This window comes from Nannobrachium achirus, assembly GCF_963921795.1.
Source record: "Nannobrachium achirus genome assembly, chromosome: 6".
Lineage (NCBI taxonomy): Eukaryota > Metazoa > Chordata > Actinopteri > Myctophiformes > Myctophidae > Nannobrachium > Nannobrachium achirus.
In genome coordinates, this window is record NC_137815.1 from 62,927,077 (window position 1) to 62,950,627 (window position 23,551).

At 43.9% G+C, this 23,551-nt stretch overlaps 1 protein-coding gene across 3 annotated transcripts in view; it reads left to right on the forward strand.

The window, feature by feature from the left end:
* The first annotated feature begins 1,097 nt into the window (after nt 1–1,097).
* zmynd8 (zinc finger, MYND-type containing 8) overlaps nt 1,098–23,551 on the forward strand; it is a 25,193-nt gene continuing 2,739 nt past the window's right edge. Inside the window, exons 1-19 of one of the 3 annotated variants that reach the window (XM_080727419.1) lie at nt 1,098–1,210; nt 8,169–8,239; nt 9,009–9,160; nt 10,137–10,361; nt 10,889–11,002; nt 13,178–13,270; nt 13,718–13,805; nt 13,984–14,039; nt 14,127–14,204; nt 14,314–14,429; nt 14,522–15,021; nt 15,142–15,276; nt 16,488–16,646; nt 17,144–17,665; nt 19,992–20,570; nt 20,724–20,926; nt 22,042–22,122; nt 22,221–22,299; nt 22,884–23,123. In XM_080727419.1, coding sequence (XP_080583545.1) covers nt 1,197–1,210; nt 8,169–8,239; nt 9,009–9,160; nt 10,137–10,361; nt 10,889–11,002; nt 13,178–13,270; nt 13,718–13,805; nt 13,984–14,039; nt 14,127–14,204; nt 14,314–14,429; nt 14,522–15,021; nt 15,142–15,276; nt 16,488–16,646; nt 17,144–17,665; nt 19,992–20,570; nt 20,724–20,926; nt 22,042–22,122; nt 22,221–22,299; nt 22,884–23,123 — 3,505 coding nt within the window. In that variant the 5' untranslated portion in view covers nt 1,098–1,196. Of the gene's footprint in view, nt 1,211–2,130; nt 2,226–8,168; nt 8,240–9,008; nt 9,161–10,136; nt 10,362–10,888; nt 11,003–12,893; nt 12,934–13,177; nt 13,271–13,717; nt 13,806–13,983; nt 14,040–14,126; nt 14,205–14,313; nt 14,430–14,521; nt 15,022–15,141; nt 15,277–16,487; nt 16,647–17,143; nt 17,666–19,991; nt 20,571–20,723; nt 20,927–22,041; nt 22,123–22,220; nt 22,300–22,883; nt 23,124–23,551 lie in introns of those variants that run through there. The other 2 variants (XM_080727420.1, XM_080727421.1) reach the window with 2 other exon arrangements.

The following is a 23,551-nucleotide window of genomic DNA, read 5'->3' on the forward strand; positions in this document are numbered from 1 at the left end:
AATGCCACATTAAAAGAGAAAACACGTGTGTCTGTGACCGTGGGTCTGTGTCTCTGTCGTCACGTCACTCAGTGTTGACTTGAACACAGCACCGTTGTAGCACTGAAAACACACATGTCGTTGTTCCTCCACAAGAGGTCGTTGCTATCAAGGTTACAAAATCACCTGAGTCGGGACGAAAATAACTCCATTTGTGGCAATGTGTGCTACTGTGCTTTTATACCAATGTTTATCTAAGAAATGAAATAATATATATAGCCTATTACGTGTCTCGTGTTTCGAATGTGGCCGTTGGTAGGATAATGTTACAAAAAAGTATAGTAAAAATAATAAACAATGATTGCACTAATCTATCTTGGCCAGTTATATCTTGGTTATCAACAGCTCAAAGCGCGTATGTGGTCAGTGACAGTGAGTCATCAAATAGCTTTGGATCAAGCCCTAGTAGGCCTATTTTAACGAGTCAAAATGTTGCTTTCGTATCTAAAAGCATAGCCTATTAAGCTATCAGGACAACAACATAACATGCATACAGTAACATGGCCTTATGAAATACATGTCAACATAGCAGTTTTTTTTAAACCGCTCAAGTGACGAAACAAAGATTCCACTTAATAACGAGTGTGCTATTTGTATATCAGGTTTTTAATTCCCCGCTTCCTGTCAGCCGATAGTTTAACTTTAGGGTGGGATCTACTGAGACAAAGGCCTCCTTGAGCACACAAACCGTAGGTAGGCCTGAGGCCTGTGCTTTATCAAAACATCTGTTGCCTGCCTCTACTTGAAAAACACGAACACGTTCAATATTGAACAGCAAGGCGAAGAATGTGACATCTGTGCGCAACAATTTTGGCAGTCTGATTTGTATTATTTTTTGTTTTATTTGGAGTGGACCAAGCTCTTCTGCATGTGTCTGTTTACAGCGATCTGCCCTTTGCGAAACAAAAGACGAGCAGCCCGGAAATAAACTAACCAATCAGCTCCGGCCTTACATCTCCTCTGTGCAAGTGGCCACTCCTGGCGCGCCTTGCTTCTATCAGAGCGAGCAGTGAATCACACGGCCTGCCTGCCTTGCCTGGAGAGAACCGTGGCTGCTGTGCTCTGCTCTGTCTGTGTCTGAGCAGGGTGAAGGCTGACAGGGCTGTCCTCCATGTTTTAATAAGCATTGACATATCACACTGAGTTTTGTTACAGGCATGCATCCACAGAGGTAAGCCTGATTTTCATTCTTTCACATATATATACTGCTCTGTTGATAAGCTACCAGCCACCATGTGACATTCTGTGCCTGAGTAAGAATACAGGTTTGTCTGGAAGAGGGAGAGAGAGAGAGAGGGGGAGATTGGCTTCTCACCCCCAACAGCACAGGAATGGAGCCTAGAAGAAGGGGGTGCAAAGCACACACAGTATATTGCTTCCCCCAACTGGGTGACTGCCTGGACACACAAGAGGCATGGACAAACTCACTGAGACATTTCGTAGCCATAGGAGTCCTGTTTTCTTTTGTCAACAGAGAGGGTTGACTTGTTGGGCAAGTGAGGTTGTAGGAAGCAAGAGGCTGGCCTCTGTCACAGGCCTGTGCTGTCAAAATGGCAGGCCTGAGTAGGAAGGGGGCATAGGGCTGTTTGGTGAGATAGGGAAAGACAGAAAGAGGGGAACGCCTGGTGGAATTAACAGATGGTACAACTGACAGCACACAGCAGGAATAATTTAGGCCTCACAGTGGCACCAGAGCAGGGAAAGAGGGGAAGCCTTGTTAATCATATGCCAACCTTAAGTAATGATCATGAAAAAGAGCTCATAGCTGTGTTGTAATCAAGATGTTTTTTTAATGCATGGCATCCAGATCTCAGTTCATCCCTAACACAGAATGAAACCCTTTTACATGGCAAATGACAAAACATCTATAAAATACTAGATCCTGTCAAATTCATAAAATAAAAACAAGGCGAATATTAAAACGCAAAATAAGCTTATCCTTTCATCGCACAGGGGAAATTTACTGGTTCTGATGGTGTGCTCTGCTTCACAGTGCTCAGTCCTCTGCTGCCGAGCGGCAGCCATTTCATAGAGCTTCCCTTTTCTGTCCCTCGGTTTCAGGCATGCTGGGTATTTGTATGTGAGGGAGAAGGGAAGAAGAGGGGAAGGACTTGCTCTTGAAAAGACACTGGATAGAAAGCCCATCCTGCACACAGAGAATAGAATATCCGTTTGATCTCGACCAGGTTTGAATGCATGTTATGTTATTGATACATAATTATATGTGTATGCTTTTAATTTTTATTTCCAGTATGTATCAGTCCTAACTAGTAGTAAGTAACTAGTACTAGAGTAAGTTCACTTCTCTGTGTGTAAGGTTTTCAGTCAAATGGTTTAGATCAGTGTTGACATTTTAGTTCATTTATTACACTCTTGTAAAGATGATGATTTTATACTTCCAACACGTGAAATGTGTCAAGGGCATTGTTTAATCTTTAATGCATCGTTGTTGTATGTGAGGTTGCCTGCTGACAAGGATGCAGTCTTATATGACCATGGGGAAATCATAATGGCCTGGATATAATGTCTCACATGTAGTAGTGCCCAGCCAGGGGTTCAACAGCCTTCTGCAATTCATTGAGAGCAAGTCTTTTCACCCCCCCTGGCTTTTTTTGTGTGTGAATGGTGTTTGGTAATGCCTCTAATCCCATCATTCCACTCTGGACTGTGGATTGGCAATTGGCATTTGCTGCACTAGAATCTGTTTTGCATCGACACAGTCTGTTCGTGGGGTAAGAATGTGAAAATCCTTTTCATGGCAGCCTGTCATTTTCCAATAATTATTCCCCAGACCCCTATACCACCTGACCTTTGCAAATGTCCTCCCCCCTCCCCCACATTTGTTTTCCTTCTTTTCCCTTGTTATTATGTGTCACCTACCTGTTCGTTCGATAGCATCATTCAGGTTTGGTGTTGTGTTGCAGTGAAAAAAGGAGTTCAAATACTGAATAGAAGAGGTCTGTCTGACATCAATTCTCAAAAAAAGAATCATACGCTTTCACAGCTGGGTGTGTCTGTGCATGTTTCTGATAAAGCTCATAAAACCTCTAGCCAGCATTGATTTTTGTGAAGGTATGCTTAATGGCAGAAGAGAACACCCGCTGATGAAAGAAAAGGAATTGTTGGCAGCATTCTGAATTACGTAAATCTCAGCCATTTTGACTTGGAGGCCTGTGACATTTGCAATCCTGTCTTTGTGCTCGGTGGAAAGGCCCTTGCTGTAGTGTATACCACCCTGCTGGTCTTCCTGTATTGCACTCTCAATGGCACAGTCGGATTGAGGTGTGTTTATGTGCTCTGTGTGCAGCAACAGGGAGAGTGTCTTCAAAATGGACAACACACACACACACACACACACACACACACACACACACACACACACACACACACACACACACACACACACACACACACACAGGCTGAGAGCGCAGTGAGGGAGGGAATCTGATCTGTGCCCTCTCAAGTCTGTGCAACTGCATCTCCTGTTTGATTAGAGCGGGGGTCTTCAATGTTTTCAGGCCAAGGACCCCTTAGCAGAGAGAGAGTTAAAGAAGGGACCCCCTCTACATATTGTATAAATGTGTGATGAAGATTCTCATCGATTTCATCGATTTTCAAGCTCTCAGCGTGAGGCGTTGAGCTTGTAGATTGGCTATTTTTGGCTGAAGTTCTCAGAGTATAGGAATGCAAGGGTTCAATTGTTTGGCGACCCCCCCCTGTAGTAACTCTGAGGACCCCCTAGGGTTCCCGGACCCCCCGTTGAAGACCCCTGGATTAGAGAAGACATGCTCACATGCTGTCAAAGGGTGGACTGGGGGGTTTAGGGGAAGCGGAAGGTTGGTTTCAGGGGGGTTCCTAAGTATAGGTGAGCAGCAATACACTCTGCATTGCAGCACTGTTGAGAGCGGGGAGAAAGAAGAAAGTCTGTGTGGCACACTGAGCCCGCACCCAATCAGGCTCCTCCGTGTGGTGCTCAAACCAATCGGCAGCCCACAGCTGAGGTTAAAGATTGACAATCGCAGCCAGGGAGAGAGAGAGAGAGAGAGAGAGAGCAGCAGGGAGAAAAGGCCTTCTGGAAAACCTGCACCCATCCATGATGGCTCATACCCCCCTTAACTGAAACAAAAAAAAAGAAGAAACAGATTAAAGAATAACCTGAAGAATCTGTGTGCGAGTAAGGCAAAAAAAAAAAAAAAAAAGGTATGCTGTTGATTTCCTTTATTGAAGTATACTATGTGTAGTGGTATGTCAGTGGGAATGTCAGTAGAATGCAGTTGGTTATGTTGTGTGCTCTGAGGTGTTTTGAATGTCAAAGGTGTTTTGTCTGCCGCATTGATTTTCATCTGTTTTTTATTTTATCGTAATACTCTCGTTTCTGTGTTCCCGGCCTGGCCAAGAGGAGATGTGGCTGAGGTTGTGATTGTCTGGTTGTTATTCAGGGAGGTTGGATGAAGAAGAGGACTGTGATGCCATTTTGTTTTCCTCTCTCAGCAGATGTGTTCTCTTCATGTTGCAAATTTTCTCTCCCTAGTGATGGGTGGATCAAAACATGGAAAATGCAGTACTTTAGGTTAACAAGACACTGTCATTGTTAACACGTAAGACTATTGTAACAGTGCTTTCTGCAAGAGCCAAATAAATACATTGAAGACAATTCGATGTGCTGTGACAAAATCGATACATCAACAATGGCGTTTATTTTGCCTGAAGAAAAAAAGCTGATTCACATCTAAGCTGATACTGTGTAATACCTGTTGCTCTCACTTATGTTATTAATTAGTTAATGTCACCTAATACTTTTCTTTAAGCACTTGAAATCAGAGGAAGCTGGATGCTTATAGACTTGGAGTTTGAGTATATGTCTGATACCTGAACGAAGAGTGTGCATTCTTCACCAAGGTGCAAAGAGGTCAGAACACAGGAAAACCACAAGGGATGGGTGTGCTGCCTGTGAGAAGAACTGAGCTTACAGTTTGTCAGGGACCCAGTGCTCACGCAGTTATCTGGCTTTGCAGAGAATCCTGTCGAGATATAAAGACTGAATACAACCATTCACTGTTGCCAATATTGGCTTGTTCGTGTTTTCAATTTCAACCGTATTATAGTTTTCATTTTCAAACTTAAAGTAACAGTGACAGAGTAGATGATCTCTTTGCAATGTCTTGTGTGCGTTGTTAATCACTTAAAATAGCAACCACTTTCAAATGTGTGTCTTTATTCTGGGCACATCATTATATAGTAGGTGATGTTTAAAATAAACAAGCAAACAAAATAACACAAGCTACAAGCTCATAACGTATGTGTTGTGTTGTGAGCTTGTAGATATGCTTTTTGCTGCGCAACACTGTCATAAAACCAAGTTCAAAATAGGGATTAAGTGGTTAATAGCTTGTTTGTTTTGAGTCCCAAACGGCACTTCCGTGATCATTCTTTGGCTAAGACTTTAAAAAAAATAAAAATAAAGCCTTTATTTGGCAGGACAGTAGGGACAGGAAATGGGGAGTGACATGCAGCCAAAGACCGCCGGGATTGGGAGTCGAACCTGCAACACTGGTCAGGCAGGCTACATTGAGACTAGGTGCCTGGACAGCTACGCCAGTGGTCCAGGCCTGGCTAAGATGTTTTGACGATTGATTTGAGTTCTATGGACCCTTAAAAGAAAAAGAAAAAATAGCCCCAAGGTCCATCACAACATTTCCGGCATTTCCTTCTACAGGGCCAATTCCAGAGCATCTAGAATCATGTATGAAGATCATACATACATACAAGACATCAATTTGATGTTTTGATATTATTTTGAACCTGTAATCCAAGATGGGCCCAATCCAGTAGAGCGAGTACTTAACTTTTGAACTGGAAAGGCTAGATGTTGCAGTTTGTTCGGGGATTTGCCATTTGGGAAAATAACATTTGTGGGTGCCTGAGTTACATGGCATCACACAGCTAGTGTAGCAGCACAACATAGTCTGCCATCTCCTTAGTCATCATTACTCATCAGGCCACAACAGAGGACTGTGTCTTTCTTTCTTTTGATATACCGGTTAGCTTCTGTGAGATAACCGCTGCCGTGACATAGGCGTTAGTATCAGCTGTTTATGACAACAAGGCCACTTTAGCATGACTCATGTAGAGCAGCATAAACAGAATAGGATGTTGTCAGCCTCAGTAATTCTGCATTGGTTGGTGCAGTGAAGCCAACAGAGTAGATGATCTCTGCATCTTCATACTGTAGTGTACAAGATCAGTCTGGTAGCTACATATTAGTTTTTGCAGCCGCCCCTTACTGACGCTACACAGCAGTGTTTTGAATACTCTGGCAGTGTAGGTGAAAGGGGTTGCCCAATTTCGTATAGGTGTTGAGGACATGCGTGTCTCAATCTGTATTCATAGGTCTCGCTTGTCATCTAGTCGAGTATGCTGCCTCATACGGGTCATTCGCAAAGATTATACAGTGAGCATCATCACTATGTATGGTGGGCAAGGATGGTGGAAGGGACTTTGAGGATGTAGTCAAACCACTTGTATGACATGCTGCCAATCTGTGCCAAAGTCTGACGATCTTCTGGAGATGGAGTTGCCACTCTCCAGATCATGCCCTTGTCGATGAGAGCAATGTAGGGTTCTTTCAGAACGTAGGGATGAGCTTGCTTTTCTGCATCTTACAGAACGTTCAGAAGTTGACTGACCTCAACAAGGTTGATCACTGCCATCTCAGCAGCTCTTGCCTTGAGTTCCTCCCCAGACTTTTCCCTGCATGGCCCCTTGGAAAATGTAAATCGTTTAGTTGGATGGATACTTGCATTGAGGGAGGTATTCTTACTGAACACTCTGTATGGCAAGAAGCTGGTCAACTGCTCCTCTCCTGCAGCATGGGCTGAGTCGAAGTCTGCAATGGAGTCCTCAGAGACGGGCATGGCATTTTGGTTAACCAGGGTGTTGTGAGCTGCCCATATTCGTCCAGTTCCTAGATGATTCTTGGTGCTCTGGTTCAAAAGTAAAACATTATCACTATTATATGTACCCCGGAGCCTATGTATGGATTTGGCCCTGTAGAAAGAAATGCCAGGCGACCTGTCACCTGTGGGCAAAATCTATTTTAAAAGGTCCATAGAAGTCACAACATCTTAGCCAGAGAATGGTAACTGAAGTGCCGTCTCTACTGTACTATTATGGATTATAACTACTAAGTTACTAGCAAAAATCTTAAAAATGATTAAATATCAACAATATCTCTGCTTAGGAAATAGTCGTAATGCCTATTTTATATGCAAGGTACGTTTCAAATGCCAGATATGCTATGCGTTAGGCATTAGCCCTGAATTACGGTATGCAACATAAGATGTGCGGATGAATACCTACCAGCCAGGTGATATTTTAGGAAACTGATTTTCAGTTGTCAGGTAAAGTGTACTGGATTCCACTAATCACCAGGTAAAACGATGTAGATTATAGATGGTCCGAGAAGGTTGATAATGTTGAAGTTGTAGCAGTGTAACAGTGACAACATTTAGCAGCCTTTAGTTTGTGGTTGTTTTTAGACCTGATGAAGATCTAATCTGAGTTGATGTTGACAAGTAAGCAGAGCTTTTTCTCTACCGGTGTGCAGGCCTTTAGCTTCTATCTATCGCATGGGTCACATTGCTCAGGAACTGTACAAGCTGGAACTCTACAATCTGGGCACTTTCTGGGCTTAACCTTCCCTCACAAAAATGTTTGTACAAGTGGCTAAATATGTATTTTTAGACACAATAAGCTGGCAATTTCTTTGTTACTATTTACACCAGCCCCCATAAGTCACATCTGCCCATGAAAGATTGTGGTGCATCTTGGGAATGGGCTTATTGTGTCTAAAAATACATATTTGGCCACTTGCATGCATGCCCCCAACCTGGGGGCATGCATGCAAATCAAAATCGTTAAAATCACTAAAACAATAGAAAGACGTAAATGGAAACATTTTAACACTCATCTTTTCTTTTCTCTAATGACTATTTAAAATATGAACCCTTGTTCAAAAACAAAGTTGTCCTTGAAGTCACAAGGACATTGAATGTACTGTACGGCTATATGAGGACTCTTAAGGTTATGTGGACAAATCCTTGATGATGCCTTTCTCTTCTCTGCGTCAGTGTGGCTGAGGAGGAGGGGGGGACAGAGACGGATGCAGCAGAGGCAATGGAGATCTCAACACGATCCAAAGGTAAGAAGATGCCACACAAGGCTGTTTTTAGAAAGCTCAGCACAGCAGAGCTGTTTTTATCCCTACGGGAGTATGCAGTCATTGTGAAAGTGTTTAGTTTTCCCCTTCAGGGGTGTGTGTACATGCGTTCAGTGTGGTTTGCTCGTGTGCATGCATGTGGCAGTGAGCTGCAAAATAAACAAGATGGAGGATTACTTTCTATACTGCTGCTTTTTACATTGCTTTTAGGTCGATATCACGATGGTTACTAGCTGCATGAGTATGTATTAGTACTGCAACACTCCTGTGTTGGATATCTGGTTTCAGCGTCTCTTTTTGGAAATGAGACCTGAGTCATGCTAGGTTTATGTGAACTTTGACCCGGTTGTCAGGATGGGACGATAAGCGATATTATCGTTTATTGTGATAAAAAACACTCACGATAATCGTATCGTGGAAGTTTAATTTATCGTGATATCGTCCTCCGTCACTGGGATCAATTCACCTTGTATTTGCCGAGCTGCATATATGGTACCACTTAAACCCTCTATAATTGGTAAAAGGTACTTATAATATACGTACTTGATAGTCTTTTTTTCACTCTCTATCAAATGTATTTGCCCAAAAATAGCCAATCTACAAGCTCTGTGAGCTTGTAGATCTGCTCTTTTTTGGCAAATGTTCCGCCCCAGGATAATGGATTTTGATTATCGCGATAATATCGCGATTTGTCACAATAATCATGATATGACATTTTCATATCGTCCCATCCCTACCCGGTTGTGTGTAGTTTCAGACCCAGGGTCCGCAGAGAGGACGGTCCAGAAACGTAAGATGCCCAGTCCCTGTCACTCATCCAATGGTCACTCCTCCGCTGACGCCTCCCCAAGCCCAACTAAAAGGAAGAAGAAACCCGGGGCAGTCAGCAGAGACAAAGACCAGGTACTGTACACCCCTCCCCCCATCTCTTCTTCATCCTCAACCACAAAAATCTCCCTACAAGTGTGTGTGCCTATAATGACGTCCCAAAATTGGATGCCAGAGTTAAAGTGGTTAATGTAGTTTCAAATGAAATCACCTGCTTTTTAATTGAAATATTATATTAGCTGCAGCAAGTATAAGCCACTCTGTCAGGCGGTTGGTCCTTCAATCGGTCCAGAAACTTTCAAGCGCTACTACAGTTCAATTTGATGGATATCCCTGTGTCCTGTGTGGCTGTGAGGGCACAAAACACGTATATAAATAATATATTTAAAGACATTGTTACAGTTGCCGATAATTAGTATTTATAAAATGTAATGTTGTACGCAAATCACCACATACTGTAGCAACCACCATTTCTGCATTAACACCACTTCAGATCATGGGCATCTTAACTGGATTGCTGAATGTACTCGCGAATATTAACACGTTTTTTTCTTAGCAGTTGTAGGTGTGAAATTAATCAACAATGAGCGACACACTAGTACTTTGAGGTTTGTTTCCAGGCTTAATTAGAGAAGGATGTTTAGATGCATTCTTTGAAAAGGCATTTGTAGTGTGTATAATGCCAGGCCTACAAATTAAGCATAGCGCCACTGTCAGACAAAAATAATTCTTTCAATCCAGGCAAATCTTATGAATGACCAACCCTTTTACAGCCATTTAGTTGTATGAAATGCTGCATCCAGAATGACTCAGTATGATTCGTTAGACCTAATCTATTTTCATTCATTTCCATCACAATAAATGATGGCAAACTATAGTTTGAATATAGAACACAGCTCTTTCAGTAATATACTGTACATTTACTATAGAAGTGTGTGTAGCCTCTGATTTCAGCATGCCCGACTGTCCATTCAACAGATGGTTTATTCTCCTCCTGTAGTCTCGTTCCTGTTTTGACACTCTTCAACTTTGTCTTTTGTCCGCATTCCAGTCAGAACTGAAACATGGTCCCTTTTACTATGCGAAGCAGCCAGCCCTCGCTACGGACCCTGCTTTTGATGTTTTACCACAGGACGGCAGGAACGACTTCTACTGCTGGCTGTGCCACCGTGAGGGCCAGGTGCTCTGCTGTGAGCTCTGCCCCAGGGTGTACCACGCCAAGTGCCTCAAACTCCCAGCCGAGCCCGATGGTGACTGGTTCTGTCCAGAGTGTGAGGTACTACTCGCTCAGGAATGTGTATACGGGTCATGTAGCTGCCTGCAATCAGTGTTAGGGCTGTCACAATTATTACATCGTCTAATCGCAATTATTTTGTCATAATCGTGAATGTTGAAAAATGTTCATACATTTTCAGAAATAGTGGATATAGCTGATCTACAAGCCCACAACGTGTCGCACGCAACGCATTGTGAGCTTGTAGATCGGCTATTTCCACTATAAATGTTATTTATATATACTAGAAGGCGGCCAAGCGTCTAGTCGACACCCTGGCCAACTCGGGAACAATATAAATAGGGAATGAATGCCCCGCCCTTTAATGCAAACCCCATTATACCTGTTGTCATAGGACCCGTTTTGACCATCTGTTTGCCTGTGTCCATTCATGCCCATATATGGAGATATCTGTCTGTCTGTGTCCATGTTATGCCCATATATGGGGAAGACTTTTCAGGAATATGCAACTTCTCAAATGATCAATTACAAATGTTCTTACAAACTCCTTTCTTCTTTGTGTCTTTCAGAAAATAACAGTTGCTGAGTGTATAGAGACTCAGAGCAAAGCAATGATGATGTTAACTTTAGACCAGCTGTCATACCTGCTTAAGTTTGCCCTACAGAAGATGAAACAGCCAGGTGTAAGTACATTGATTGAATTTGAAATAATAACTCTTTCACCTAGTTATGTTTGGGGTGGGAATCATTTTCACTACAAAGAAGGGCTGGGTGATATGGCTTATTCCTTTTTTTTTTAAAATCAACTATATTTGATATTTGATAAATAATCTCACCAATTTTGTGTGACCCGGGCCGGTTGTATGCATTTTTACCAGGTGAGCCACCAGGGCACCTCGCCAAACTGCCTTTATCAAATACAATCAGATATGCACAGAATAATGCATATACAATCATGTTTGCAAGAAATTGTATTTGTGTTTGTAAGAACAAAAATACACAAAAAAGAGTCAGAATGAACTAAGATCTGTTTTCACTTTGGTCTGTTTTTCTCTAAATGAACAGCACAATGTGATACATAATTATGGTGGATATTTATTCCCACTGCACAGTGTGAGAGAGTGATTCCACTTGTTGTGCTTGTATGTAGCAGTTTTCAAGGCAGCAGGAGAGGAGACAAATGAGCCTTGCAATCTCAAGCATTCCTTATAGGCTACTACTGTGTGATGCTTTTTGGGGTGATTAGTTGTGCTGCCAACTTTGGTGGTTAACTTCCTCAAACAATTGACAAAAGATGGTCGTCTTTCCTATATTTGATCTTCTAAAGCCAGGTTTGTATCCGATCTCTTGAGGCCAGGTCTGTTCTGAATCCGATCTCTTGAAGCCAGACCATCTGCATTATCACTGGTTTTTATGGAATAACGTGTTGCGTTCCTCTAGCCCTCCCTCAATAGCTGGCTTGTTCTTGTTACTAGGAGGCACATCTGGTCTGTGCCATCTTAGCTCGTCTGGTCTGGCCCAGACACCAGTATTGGCCAGTCTGGTCTGGGCCGGTCTTCCAATAAAAAGCACGTTAAGATAACTGATATATATTCAACATTTAACTCATTCGCTGCATTTTAAAAATCTCTTTGAAGTTCCAGGATGCCACAAGTCTCCATAGTCTCCATGTAATTCATAGTGCACGGATCATGTACGCCCGTGCCTAGATCATGCACCACGTGTGTTTCAAACAAAATTTCCGCTTGGAAATCCGTTCAGGCATTCATGAGATAGCAGCCATTATGTTTTCATCAAATGTAAACAAACATGGCTGCCATGTTTGAAAGATGGGGTTGGTAGGTATGGGGGTCAAACATGCAATTTCGTGATCGCGATCATGCCTAGTAGATAGAAGGAGGTCCAAAAATATTTTTTTGCAAAAACGGCCCAAAACTCAGGAAACTTGGGTGTGGCGGCCTGGACATATGGGATAACTTGGGGTAAAGCAGTCAATGAGTTGAGTTGTTGACTTTTGCATTTCCAAAAACATTCTCAAATATATCTTGTTTTATATATCACCCAGCCCTACTACAAATAGGATGCTCCGTTTCCTTTTTTTGCTTTTGTCATTGCTACCTGTGCTAAATATTCCACATCCCACAAATTGTGTATCTATTGAATAGTGGCATGAATTTGTCGTTTGCCAGTCCAATAACACTCACAAAGCAAATCACAGTCGAATGTTATTGGGCTTGTTTTTGCTGTCATGCTTTTCCTATTCCATTCCATAATTCCTGATGGCAGTGTTTAAATTATTAACTGTTTGTATGCCTTTGGCATACAAAACTTAAATTGCATGTATAAGGCATGAATTACGCCACTAACAATCAGACTCATTCACTTTAGTTGACCTATATGCTCTGGCTGGAGTACAGAAAGTTACTAGTTGGTAGTGAGGACACAGCTGCCCTCTTTTATACGTCGTCGTATACGACCCTTTCGGATTAACGACGTTTGCCAACAGGGTCGTGCGACAAAGTATAAATTAAGCCTAACTCTCTTTCAGGACCAACCCCGCTCGTCACCTTTCTCCCCACACGCAGCTTCCACGCAGAGAAAAGCTTTTAATTGGGTAATGAATCACACCACTAACAAGACCCCATCATAATTTTCTTATTCTTTTATGTTTGTTTTTCCTTCTTTTGTTTCAAGTTGCCTTTTCTTAGAGCTTTGTTCGTCGATATTGTCTGTCCATGGGGGAGGTTTGACGGCATGTTGTGGTGTGCAGTGGTGGTGGTGGTGGTGGTCAGAACTGTGGAGTGTGCTTCCACCCCTTTGTTCACCGTATGTTTCTATATTCTGTGCACCTTGTCCAGACTGAACCCTTCCAGAAACCTGTATCTCTGGAACAGCACCCAGATTATGCCGAGTATATTTTCCACGCGATGGATCTCTGCACACTGGAGAAGGTGAAAAGCAGACCGGAGCATCTAGGGCTGTCACGCTTATGACATTTTACATGACGATTAATTGTCACTCAAATAATTGCGATTAACAATTTAATTGTGTTTTTGTCGTTGACAATTTCATTTCTGTTTGGCTTGTAGGCTTGTAGTTGCACATATTTGACAACTTTACACTTGCAAAAAGAACATTGATAGTGGAAATCTTCTATTTCCACTATTTTTTTAATGTTGAACATATATAAAAAAAATTCAACATGTAATAACATATGATTATGATGATTATCACAAAATAATTGCGATTATGTCAAATAATTGCGATTATGTCAAATAATTGCGATTAGACGATTATGTAATAATTGTGACAGCCCTAAGAGCATCATGCATTCACTTTGAGCCAATTTGACACAATAGTGAGGACACTGACTTTTCTCTTCATTTTGTCTTTTGCAGAATATCAAAAAGAAAATGTACGGTTGCACAGAGGCCTACTTGGCAGATGTAAAATGGATTCTTCACAACTGTATAATATACAACGGAGGTATGTTGCTCAGCCTGGACCTGCTATAAGTTTGATCCAGCCTTTTAATGAATTGTTTAATGCAGATGAAGAGAAGCAACCAGCACTCACGTTTTCATTAAGAGTCTACAACGAGTTGAGCGAACCAGTTCATTGAAGTGATACAATTGTTTAATGCAGACAAATCACCTTCTTCTAGGCAATCACAAACTCACAGCTACAGCTAAAGTGATAGTGAAAATCTGTGAACACGAGGTGAGTATGTGTGCAGAGAGGGGAGGGCGCTAAAGGGTTTTAGTTGGGAACAGGAACTTCATACATCCTTTGATGCTTGTTTTGCAGATGAATGAGATTGAGGTCTGTCCTGAATGCTATCTGTCAGCCTGCCAAAAGAGAGACAATTGGTTCTGCGAGCCATGTGTAAGCTCACCAATTTCAACTACCTGGTTATGATTCTACAGTTTGATTGATATATTCTTTTACACATCTCTGCATCCCAACTATAGTAGTGTCTGTCTCATATTTGCAGAGTTATCCACATCCTCTGGTCTGGGCCAAACTGAAAGGCTTTCCGTTCTGGCCTGCCAAAGCATTGCGAGATAAAGATGGACAAGTGGACGCTCGCTTCTTCGGACAGCATGACAGGTAAGGGCTCTTATTTGCTTCAATTTATTGCACTGGGAGGCACCTCACTGTAGCACATGGTGGGACGTTATGGTGTTGATCTTTATCCCCAGGGCTTGGGTCCCTTTAAACAATTGCTACCTCATGTCCAAAGAGATTCCCTTCTCTGTGAAGAAAACCAAGAGCATCTTCAACAGTGCCATGCAGGAGATGGAGGTGTATGTAGAGAACATGAGAAAGAAGTTTGGAGTGTTCAACTACGCCCCCTTCAGGACGCCCTATGCCCCTGACAACCATTTCCAGATGCTGCTGGATACCTCCAACCCCTCGTCCGCCACCATCAAACCTGAGAAGCAGGAGAAGATCAAGCTGAGCTTTGATATGACGGCGTCTCCCAAGATACCACTCAGCAGAGGCGTGATGTCCGGGGCTGGAATAGGCGGGAGCATGGCAGGCCGGCGAAAATCCCTCAATGACGTGCCTCGTTCCCCCATGAGCACTAACTCCTCTGCCCATACGGGCTCGGATGGGGAACAGGACACAGCAGACAAGTCGCAGACAAAAGCTGCAAACAGCCAGTATAGCACAGGGGAGGAGTCCATGGACTGTACAGGTATACGCAGACACTTTATTATGTCTGCATCCAGACAGAATGAATGATGCATTTCTCTTTGTATGTGTATTCTAGGCCGGATTGCACATAGGATACTTAACATTAGTTTTCTTCATACAGCATCACCTGCCTATGGACGATCTGTTCCTGCAGGCAATGCCTTGGACAGTCCCAAACCATTACATTCTCAAGGCCCCCTTGCTGCCAAGCAGGAGAAGACTCCGCCAACAGGAAGCATTTTAAACCTCAACCTAGGTGAATCCCTCATTAGGGATAGGATATTTGTGGTAATGCTTCATAATGGCTATTATCTATGAGCAAATATAGATAGATATGGTGAACTACACTTTAAGGTAGCTCTCCACCGCACCGACATTCGTCGGTAAGTGTTGGAAAGTGTCTGTTGCTGAAAATCTGCTGTTGAATGGGCGGTAGATACACTGTATTTTTGGGGGCTTTTTCTGCCTTTATTGATAGTACCAGTGGAAATGGGGGAAGAGAGACGGAGAGTGGCACACAGCATATAGCGGAGGCCAAACTGGTCAAAAATCATCAATTTGGTGCACTTGGTGAAGAGTTTCTGATTTTTGGTATGGTGTTAGGTATGGGTTTTCAAAAACTATCGCAAACAAGTTGGGCTTGCCCACTAGTGGTCTGTTTGCAATGAATCAAATATTAGGGCGAGCCCAACTTGTTTGCGATGTTTTTTGAAAACCTTTTACCCATACCTAACACCATACCAAAAATCTAAAACTCTTCACCAAGTGCAGATTTATTATGAATTTTTACACATTAAAACCCAGTTTATAGAAATTTTCAGCTCCCGGCAGCCATCGTGGACGCCATCTTGAAAATGGTGCCTTTCCGGTAGTTATTTTTTCCTGAATTCTTAGTATGTTGTTTATCATACCCAATAGTAACAGAATCCATTAAAAAATCTCTTTCATTAATTATTTGGGGTTTGAACCATATACTGACATATCTAATATTTGATTAATTGCAAACGGACCACTAGGGGGCCAGCCCAACTTGTTTGCAATGGTTTTTGAAAACCTTATACCCTTACCTAACACCATACCAAAAATCAGAAACTCTTCACCAAGTGCACCAAATTGATGATTTTTGACCAGTTTGGCCCCAGCTAATAGGCATTAGAGCCTGTGTGATATGCGCCTGGACCGCTAGGCCAGCGGGCGCCCCCCATTCAGCAACTTTTTTTCCACACCTTCTAACAGACTGATCTCCCAACTGCCAGTCTGTAGTAATCTTCAGTAGTAGTCTGTTTGGTGGAGAGCTACCTTTACTGTTAGTTGAACCGCTGTGAAGAGGTGAGTGCAAAACTATTGAGGCTGTCTGTATGTCACCGTCTACACATTTCTCCACCAAAAAGAAAGAGATATGCACATTGCACACCTCTAGGCTTCTAGTTTATTTCGATTTTTCGAATGTGTGTTGTGTCCTGCCAGATCGGAGTAAAGCAGAAATGGACCTAAAGGAGCTGAGTGAGACTGTTCAGAAGCAGAAGAAGGGGTCAATGCCGGTCCTCACCTCACCCAAAAGACAAATCAAGAGCCGGTTCCAACTCAACTTGGACAAAACCATTGAAAGTTGCAAGGCCCAGCTAGGTGAGTGACTGTCTTCAGTGAGCAATTATAGTAGAGTAAAAAGTGTGACTGAATGAAGCAATAACATCCCACACTGGTATTTTTAAAACATAATATTGATTTGGGAGTTGAATAGAAGTGCTGAGCTTCTGGGTGACGTTTAGGTAAAACACCATATTGATTCCTGGCAGCAGTGCCTGCGGCTCGGCCAGGTCATCCAATGAACAATTGTTTCCAGCGGTATTTGTCCTTGACTAGCGACTCCTACTGGTTGGTGATGGTGCCTGTTCTGTTGGAGGGGAACTGGGGACGATGGCGTGAGACTCCATGCTATCAGGTCAAACAAAGCGACTAGTAACTCCATGTAACTCCAATTTTGTCCATTGGGAATGACAAAATGAGTGTGTGTGAGTGTGATATTTTTAGGTTTAGCCATTTGGGTGCCTAAACCCTCTAACTTACCAAACTTACCAAGGGGTTTACAATATATCTGCTTTCTTTTTCTTGGCTTTGTGCAGGGATAAATGAGATCTCTGAGGATGTGTATAAGGGCGTAGAGCACAGCGACTCTGAGGACTCGGATAAATCAGACTCCAGTGACAGCGAGTATGCCAGTGATGAGGAGCAGAAGCCCAAAGAAAGCCAGGATGCTCCGACTAATGACAAAGGCCAGAAAGAGCCTTCCAAACCTCCATCCCCAAACCAAGATAAGGGCAGCAAATCTGAGGATCCGGTGGTGTCAAAATGCTCTTCGAGTGACGAAGGTGCTACCGTGTCCGATACCGCATCTAAAGAGAGGCCATGTAGCATATTATCTGATAAAGAGGGCCAAGAGAAGACAAAAGCAGCTCCGGCATCTCCTGTTCCCAGAGAGAAACCTCCGGTCAAACAGGTGGTGAGGCAGCCGGTGCCAGTAGAGGACTCTGACTCCGAGAGGGAGCTGGTCATTGACCTGGGAGATGAACAAGGAGGCAGAGAGAGGAAGCGGACTAGAAGAGACAACGCAGCTGTTAAAGAGTCGTCTGCCAGTAAGACTGATGGTGAGTGTCCTGTTTTTTTTGCCAGCCTCATAGTGTGCATTCACTCACTCGTTCCTTCCCACAATATGAGTCTGGACTTTGGGCTATAGGCAGCTTGAAAAGTGGGCGGGAGTACTTGCCTTGACAGACAGACTCCTCTAACCAATCAGCATAGCAAAACATCTGTAATCACAGTGCAGCCAGTCGGAATCTCTAGGTCGTCCTCAGACGAGCCTTCCATCGTCACTTCCAGTCATCCCGGTTCTCCATACATCTGGCCTATACAGTACATTTGGAATAACAGCAAACAAACATGTCTTTTCGGCTGATGAACTCCGCCAGCGCATACTCCTGTTCCTTTTTAATAGTTGTAATTGATTCCAGCTCTGAAATAACTTCACTTATTGCTTGTTTTATCATTTCAGCATTAACTGTTAAGGTCCGACTGGTCCGTACACACTGAGGGCGAATTGGCGAATAGCGAATTAGCGTATAATTCGCCTTTTGTTTAAAACCTTATAAAGTCAATGGAAGCATCCACACCAAACGCGAATTTCGAAAAAGCGAAAAGGCGTCTGTTTTTTATTCGCCCTTGTGTCGAATTTAGCGAACGTTCAAAGGCGAATTCCTCTCTGGTGGAGGGACCTTCACGTTGCATTGAGGCCGAGGGGAACGGTGTTTTTCTCCTTTTCCGTGTCTCTCTCTGTGTGGCAGCGTGGCTGCTTGGAAGTACTCGAATGTATTACTGGTAAAAGCATGGTATGTTTTAGGCTAATTTATAACTGCAAAAAGACTAATGTTTTAAAACAAATCGCTGGGTATTAAATACAAAAGGATCCGAAGTGTAGTGGAGTAGAAGGAAAGTACTGGAAATTGGACTCATCTACAAGTACAGGCTACTCAAGTAAATGTACTTTTAGTTACTTTCCACCAGCTGCTGCGGGGACCTGCCAGTATATGCAGGGACACGGGCGGAGGAGGAACGGTGAACGCTCTGCTCCCCTGGCTTCTCCTCTCTCTCTCTCTCTGGCCAAATGCACTGCATGCAGACTCAGAGAGATGCGATATGAAGAGCGCACTGTCTCGCAAATAGGGAGCGCGTGTACCATTTGTTTCTCCGTTCTACTCTCTCCTCTCTTCTCCTTTCTCCTGCATGCGCCAGAGGCAGATAATCACCCCATCGTTTAGGCGAATTAAGCGAATATTAAACGCATATTCGCGTCGCTTTTTGGTGTGTATGGAAAAAGGCGAATCGCGAATTCTTCGCCTTTTTGGTTCGCTTATTCACGTCGCTTTCGCTAATTCGCCCGTCTGGACAGAGCTTTACACTTGTTGCATCGAGGGCAGGCATTGTTGTTTTGAAAATGCTTTTCACTTGTTGTGCGGACAGCAGTTGAAACGCAGTGACTGATTGGCCCCGATCATTTTCTGATTTCTCATACTCGGTACCTATAGGCCGAAGTCCAGACCTGATACTGGGGAAGGAATGAGTGACTGAGCACGTATCAGGGCTGGCTTGCCAGGCTATTTTTTTCTGAGAATGGTGATATTACTTCAGTGAGTTAGTGTGCCCGGGTAGCTCAGTCGGTAGAGCTCTCGCCTTTGTACCGCAAGGTCATGGGTTCGATTCCGGGCACCGCCAACTCAGCCGTGCGGCAAGTACTGGGAGCTGATGGTAGGTGTGGCGCTCCACCTCAGCAGTCCATCTCCCAGGGGTCTAGCACATTGTAACGGGGACAGACGCGTGTTACCGGCTGATAACTACAATAAGCCACTCCCGACCTACTTTGTTAGTGTAAGGATAAAGTACCTGTAAATTATCTGTTCACCATCGCAGTGTCTAGACTCTTGGTGTTGAATCCACTGTGGTGCATCTGGGTTGGCTAAGAGTTCAGGGGATGATCTTTGACTGCTAGTGACTCCTATGGGCTGGGGTGGCGCCTGTCAGCGGGGTGAGTTGAATGGAAGGACGGACAATAACAGTGATGAGAGGGTGCAGTTCATTGGGATAATGACTAAATTTGGAGAAAAAAGGGGTAAAATGGTAAAAGAAAGAAACACCACCACACGCATACAAAAAAACACCAAAACAATTACTCCATGGATTGCTTTGGAACAAGCAGACTGACAGCCGGTGGAGGTTTTGATAGTAACTGCGACCTGACGGTTGCTTTTACACTTTTAGTCCTGTTCTCTCTTCTTATTTTACAAAACCTGATTGTCAACTCAAACATGAAAAGAGGGATTAAGGGATTTGGTAGCATTAGCTCAGATTCCCACTACCTGAAAACGTCCTCAACTTTGCTGAACTGTTTTTAATTGGCATTCTATGTTTCCCTCTGTGCAGGTAAAGCCCCCACTCCTTCAGCTTCTCAGTCTCAACACAACAAAGCCACTTCCTCATCCTCACCCAATGTCAAAGACTCTACACAGTCCCCTGTTGCCCTTCCTGTTGCCATGGTCTCCCTCACCACTGCCTCTCCTGGAGCCATGAGCCCCGCCCCCACCTTGTCCAACGCCGCCCCAGCATCCACCCTCGCCTGCTCTTCAGCTTCCGCCGCTCCGGTGTTGAAGAAACAGCGCCCTCTGCTGCCCAGGGAGACGGTGCCAGTGGTGCAGAGAGCCGTGGTCTGGAACCCCACTGCTAAGTTCCAGACCTCTTCCCAGAAGTGGCACATGCAGAAGGTGCAGCGGCAGCAGCAGAACCAGCAGTCGGCGGCGTCGAGTGCACAGCCAGAGGTGCCCTCCCCGGGTCAAGGCCAAGCACAGGCAACACTCAACCCGGCTCAGGCCACGGGGGCAGCCGCCACGGGAGCAGCCGCCACGGGGGCAGCCGCCACGGGGGCAGCCGCCACAGGGGCAGCCGCCATGGCGGCGTCTCCGTCAACACAGAGCACACGCTATCAGACCAGGCAGGCTGCCAAAGGTAGATCAAACTTGGTACAGATTCTACTGACTTTCCAAGTAGCCCAGAGTAATGGATGATTCAACAAATACTGTGGTTAATCGGTTCTGACCAAAAACGGTCCTGGTTTGGGTGCATTAATGTCAGTGATCAGCTGTCGTCTTCTCGTTCTAGCTGTTCAACAAAAAGATGCTCCTCCACTCGTCACGTCCACCTCAGCTGTTACCCTGGTAACCAGCGGTCCAGTCTCTGTGGCTGCGATGGCGGCATCAGGCGTAGGCACGGCCTCTTCCTCCTCCTCCTCAGTTTCAGGAGACTTGCCGATCCCTGTGGCCTCAGCAGACATGGCAGCAGACATCACAAAGTACACAAATAAAGTGAGTATTCCTAGTTTGATGGCTAATAGTAAGGCTAGGCAAGTTCAAATGTGTAACACATTTCATGCACAAAGGCAATTCAAGGTGCTTTGGTTGGGCTGAGAGAAACGGGTGTAAGCTGATTTTAGTTAGGAGAACAAAGTAAAAAATCACACCCGTGTGAACTGAGCGGTGGTTCTCCCCCCGCCCCCCCCCCCCCCCCCCCCCGTGTGTGCCCCCCCCCGTGTGTGTGTGTGTGTGTGTGTGTGTGTGTGTGTGTGTGTGTGTGTGTGTGTGTGTGTGTGGCCTGGACAACAGCGCCCCTCCCTTAACATGTGTGGGCAGAAAAGGTACTACACAGGCTTGAGGCTACATACAGACCCACCCACATACAAACAAACTAACACACAAACATACATACCTACACACACGGCCACGCTATGGAGACGGTGTGACCACCACTCAATAACACACAAACATACATACCTACACACACGGCCACGCTATGGAGACGGTGTGACCACCGCTCAAAAAGGTATTCAGATGTGGCCCAAGCCTCAGGTGCTCTGGAGCTTTGTTCTATGTGGTGCTGGGGCATAATAATGAAACACTGCTTCACCATGTCTGTATTAGAGTGGAGGGGGGATGTGTTTGTATTCACACTGACTCGCCTGATTGGCTGAATGGTTCTGAACCAGGCCACCACCCACCACGTGCCCCAAGCCTACAGCCCTGATTGGCTAGCCCTTTCATCGGGCGAGTGGAAAAAGCTTATTTAATGTGAAGGGCCAGACTTCACTACAACACCACTACGGCCAGGGGGTGGTGTTGAGTGCAGTCTGGTGTATTAACCAGGCAAGTCTCACGTAGCCAGACAACAATTCCACAATCTCCGAATGCTACTGTATGTACTGTAGTGTCTGGAACTACACCTCCTGAAATCCCAGTAATGGAAGCTGATATTTCCGTTCACGAAAATATATTTTAAAATATAATTTCTGATTTGCAGTGCCTATCAGTGAAATACTGGCTTAACATCTGGTTCCTGGCTAGCTGCCCACAAGTTCTGTGACCATGATTAGCAATTTAAAAGCTCTGTCTTTATTTTGTATCTGAACATTCCTGTCTTCTTTCAGATTATGGATGCAATCAAAGGAACAATGACGGAAATCTACAACGATCTTTCCAAAGGTTCTTCAGGAAACACAATAACAGAGGTAGGACTTTTCATCAGCCCTGATGAGGCAAATGATAACACTGATCATGCAAATCATATTCGATGTCATGAAACAAGTGTCTTTTTGTCTTACCACAGATAAAACGGCTGAGAATAGAAATCGAAAAACTACAGTGGTTGCATCAACAAGAGCTATCAGAAATGAAACACAATCTTGGTAAGATGGATGACCGTAAAATGGTTTTATTGGTTTGATTTGTTAAATGACTACGTAGTGGAGGTAAATACTGGAGATCTTTTTCTGCAAAACATTATATTGAAATGCATATAGGCTAGGGATGGGACGATACGCGATATTATCGTTTATCGTGATAAAAAACACTCAAGATAATCGTATCGTGGAGATTTAATTTATCGTGATATCGTCCTCTGTCATGCACTGGGATCAATTCACCTTTTATTTGCCGAGCTGCATATCCGGTACCACTTAAACCCTCTATAATTGGTAAAAGGTACTTAATATAATATACGTACTTGATACAGTCTTTTTTTCACTCTCTATCAAATGTCTTTGCCAAAAAATTGCCGATCTACAAGCTGTAGATCTGCTATTTTTTGGCAAATGTTCTGCCCCTGGATAATGGATTTTGATAATTTTGATTATCGTGATAATATCGTAAATTACGATTTCTTTTGTCACAATAATCGTGATGTGACATTTTCATACCGTCCCATCCCTAATATAGGCTTGTGCATTTGTTCAAGTTTGTTTGCTTACGTACTGCATGTGCACTCGTGCAGAGTTGACAATGGCAGAAATGAGGCAGAGTCTGGAGCAAGAGAGGGAGAGGTTGGTGGCTGAGGTGAAGAAACAGATGGAGGTGGAGAAGCAGCAGGCGATAGACGAGACCAAGAAGAAACAGTGGTGCGCTAACTGCAGGAAAGAGGCCATCTTCTACTGCTGTTGGAACACCAGCTACTGCGATTACCCCTGCCAGCAAGCTCACTGGCCAGAACACATGAAGTCCTGCACACAGTCAGGTAAAGTAAATAATTAGAAAAAAACACACTCATTGGCCACATTAATAGGTACACCTGTTCATTAATGCAAACAACCTACTCCTCCAAATAACAGAGATTGATGTGGCTGCAACTCAGTAGCTACTGTACAGTACAGTATATAAAGTATTGTATGCAGAAAGTTACAGTGCAGTTATTGTATGCAGTTACAGTTCCACCATCAGAATGTGCAAGTCACTTTGTACATGGTATGATTGTTAGTGCTAGACAGGGTGGTTCCAGCGTGGTTCTCAACAGTCATGCAGTCACTCTTTTAGTGAGAGATGACTAGATAGAGCTACCTGCCTGGTACTCAATAGGTGTACCCAATAAAATGACCACCGAGTGTATGTCAACACAAATCATACCATATTCATCTACGCATGCTGGCAAGGATTTGTAAGGAGAAG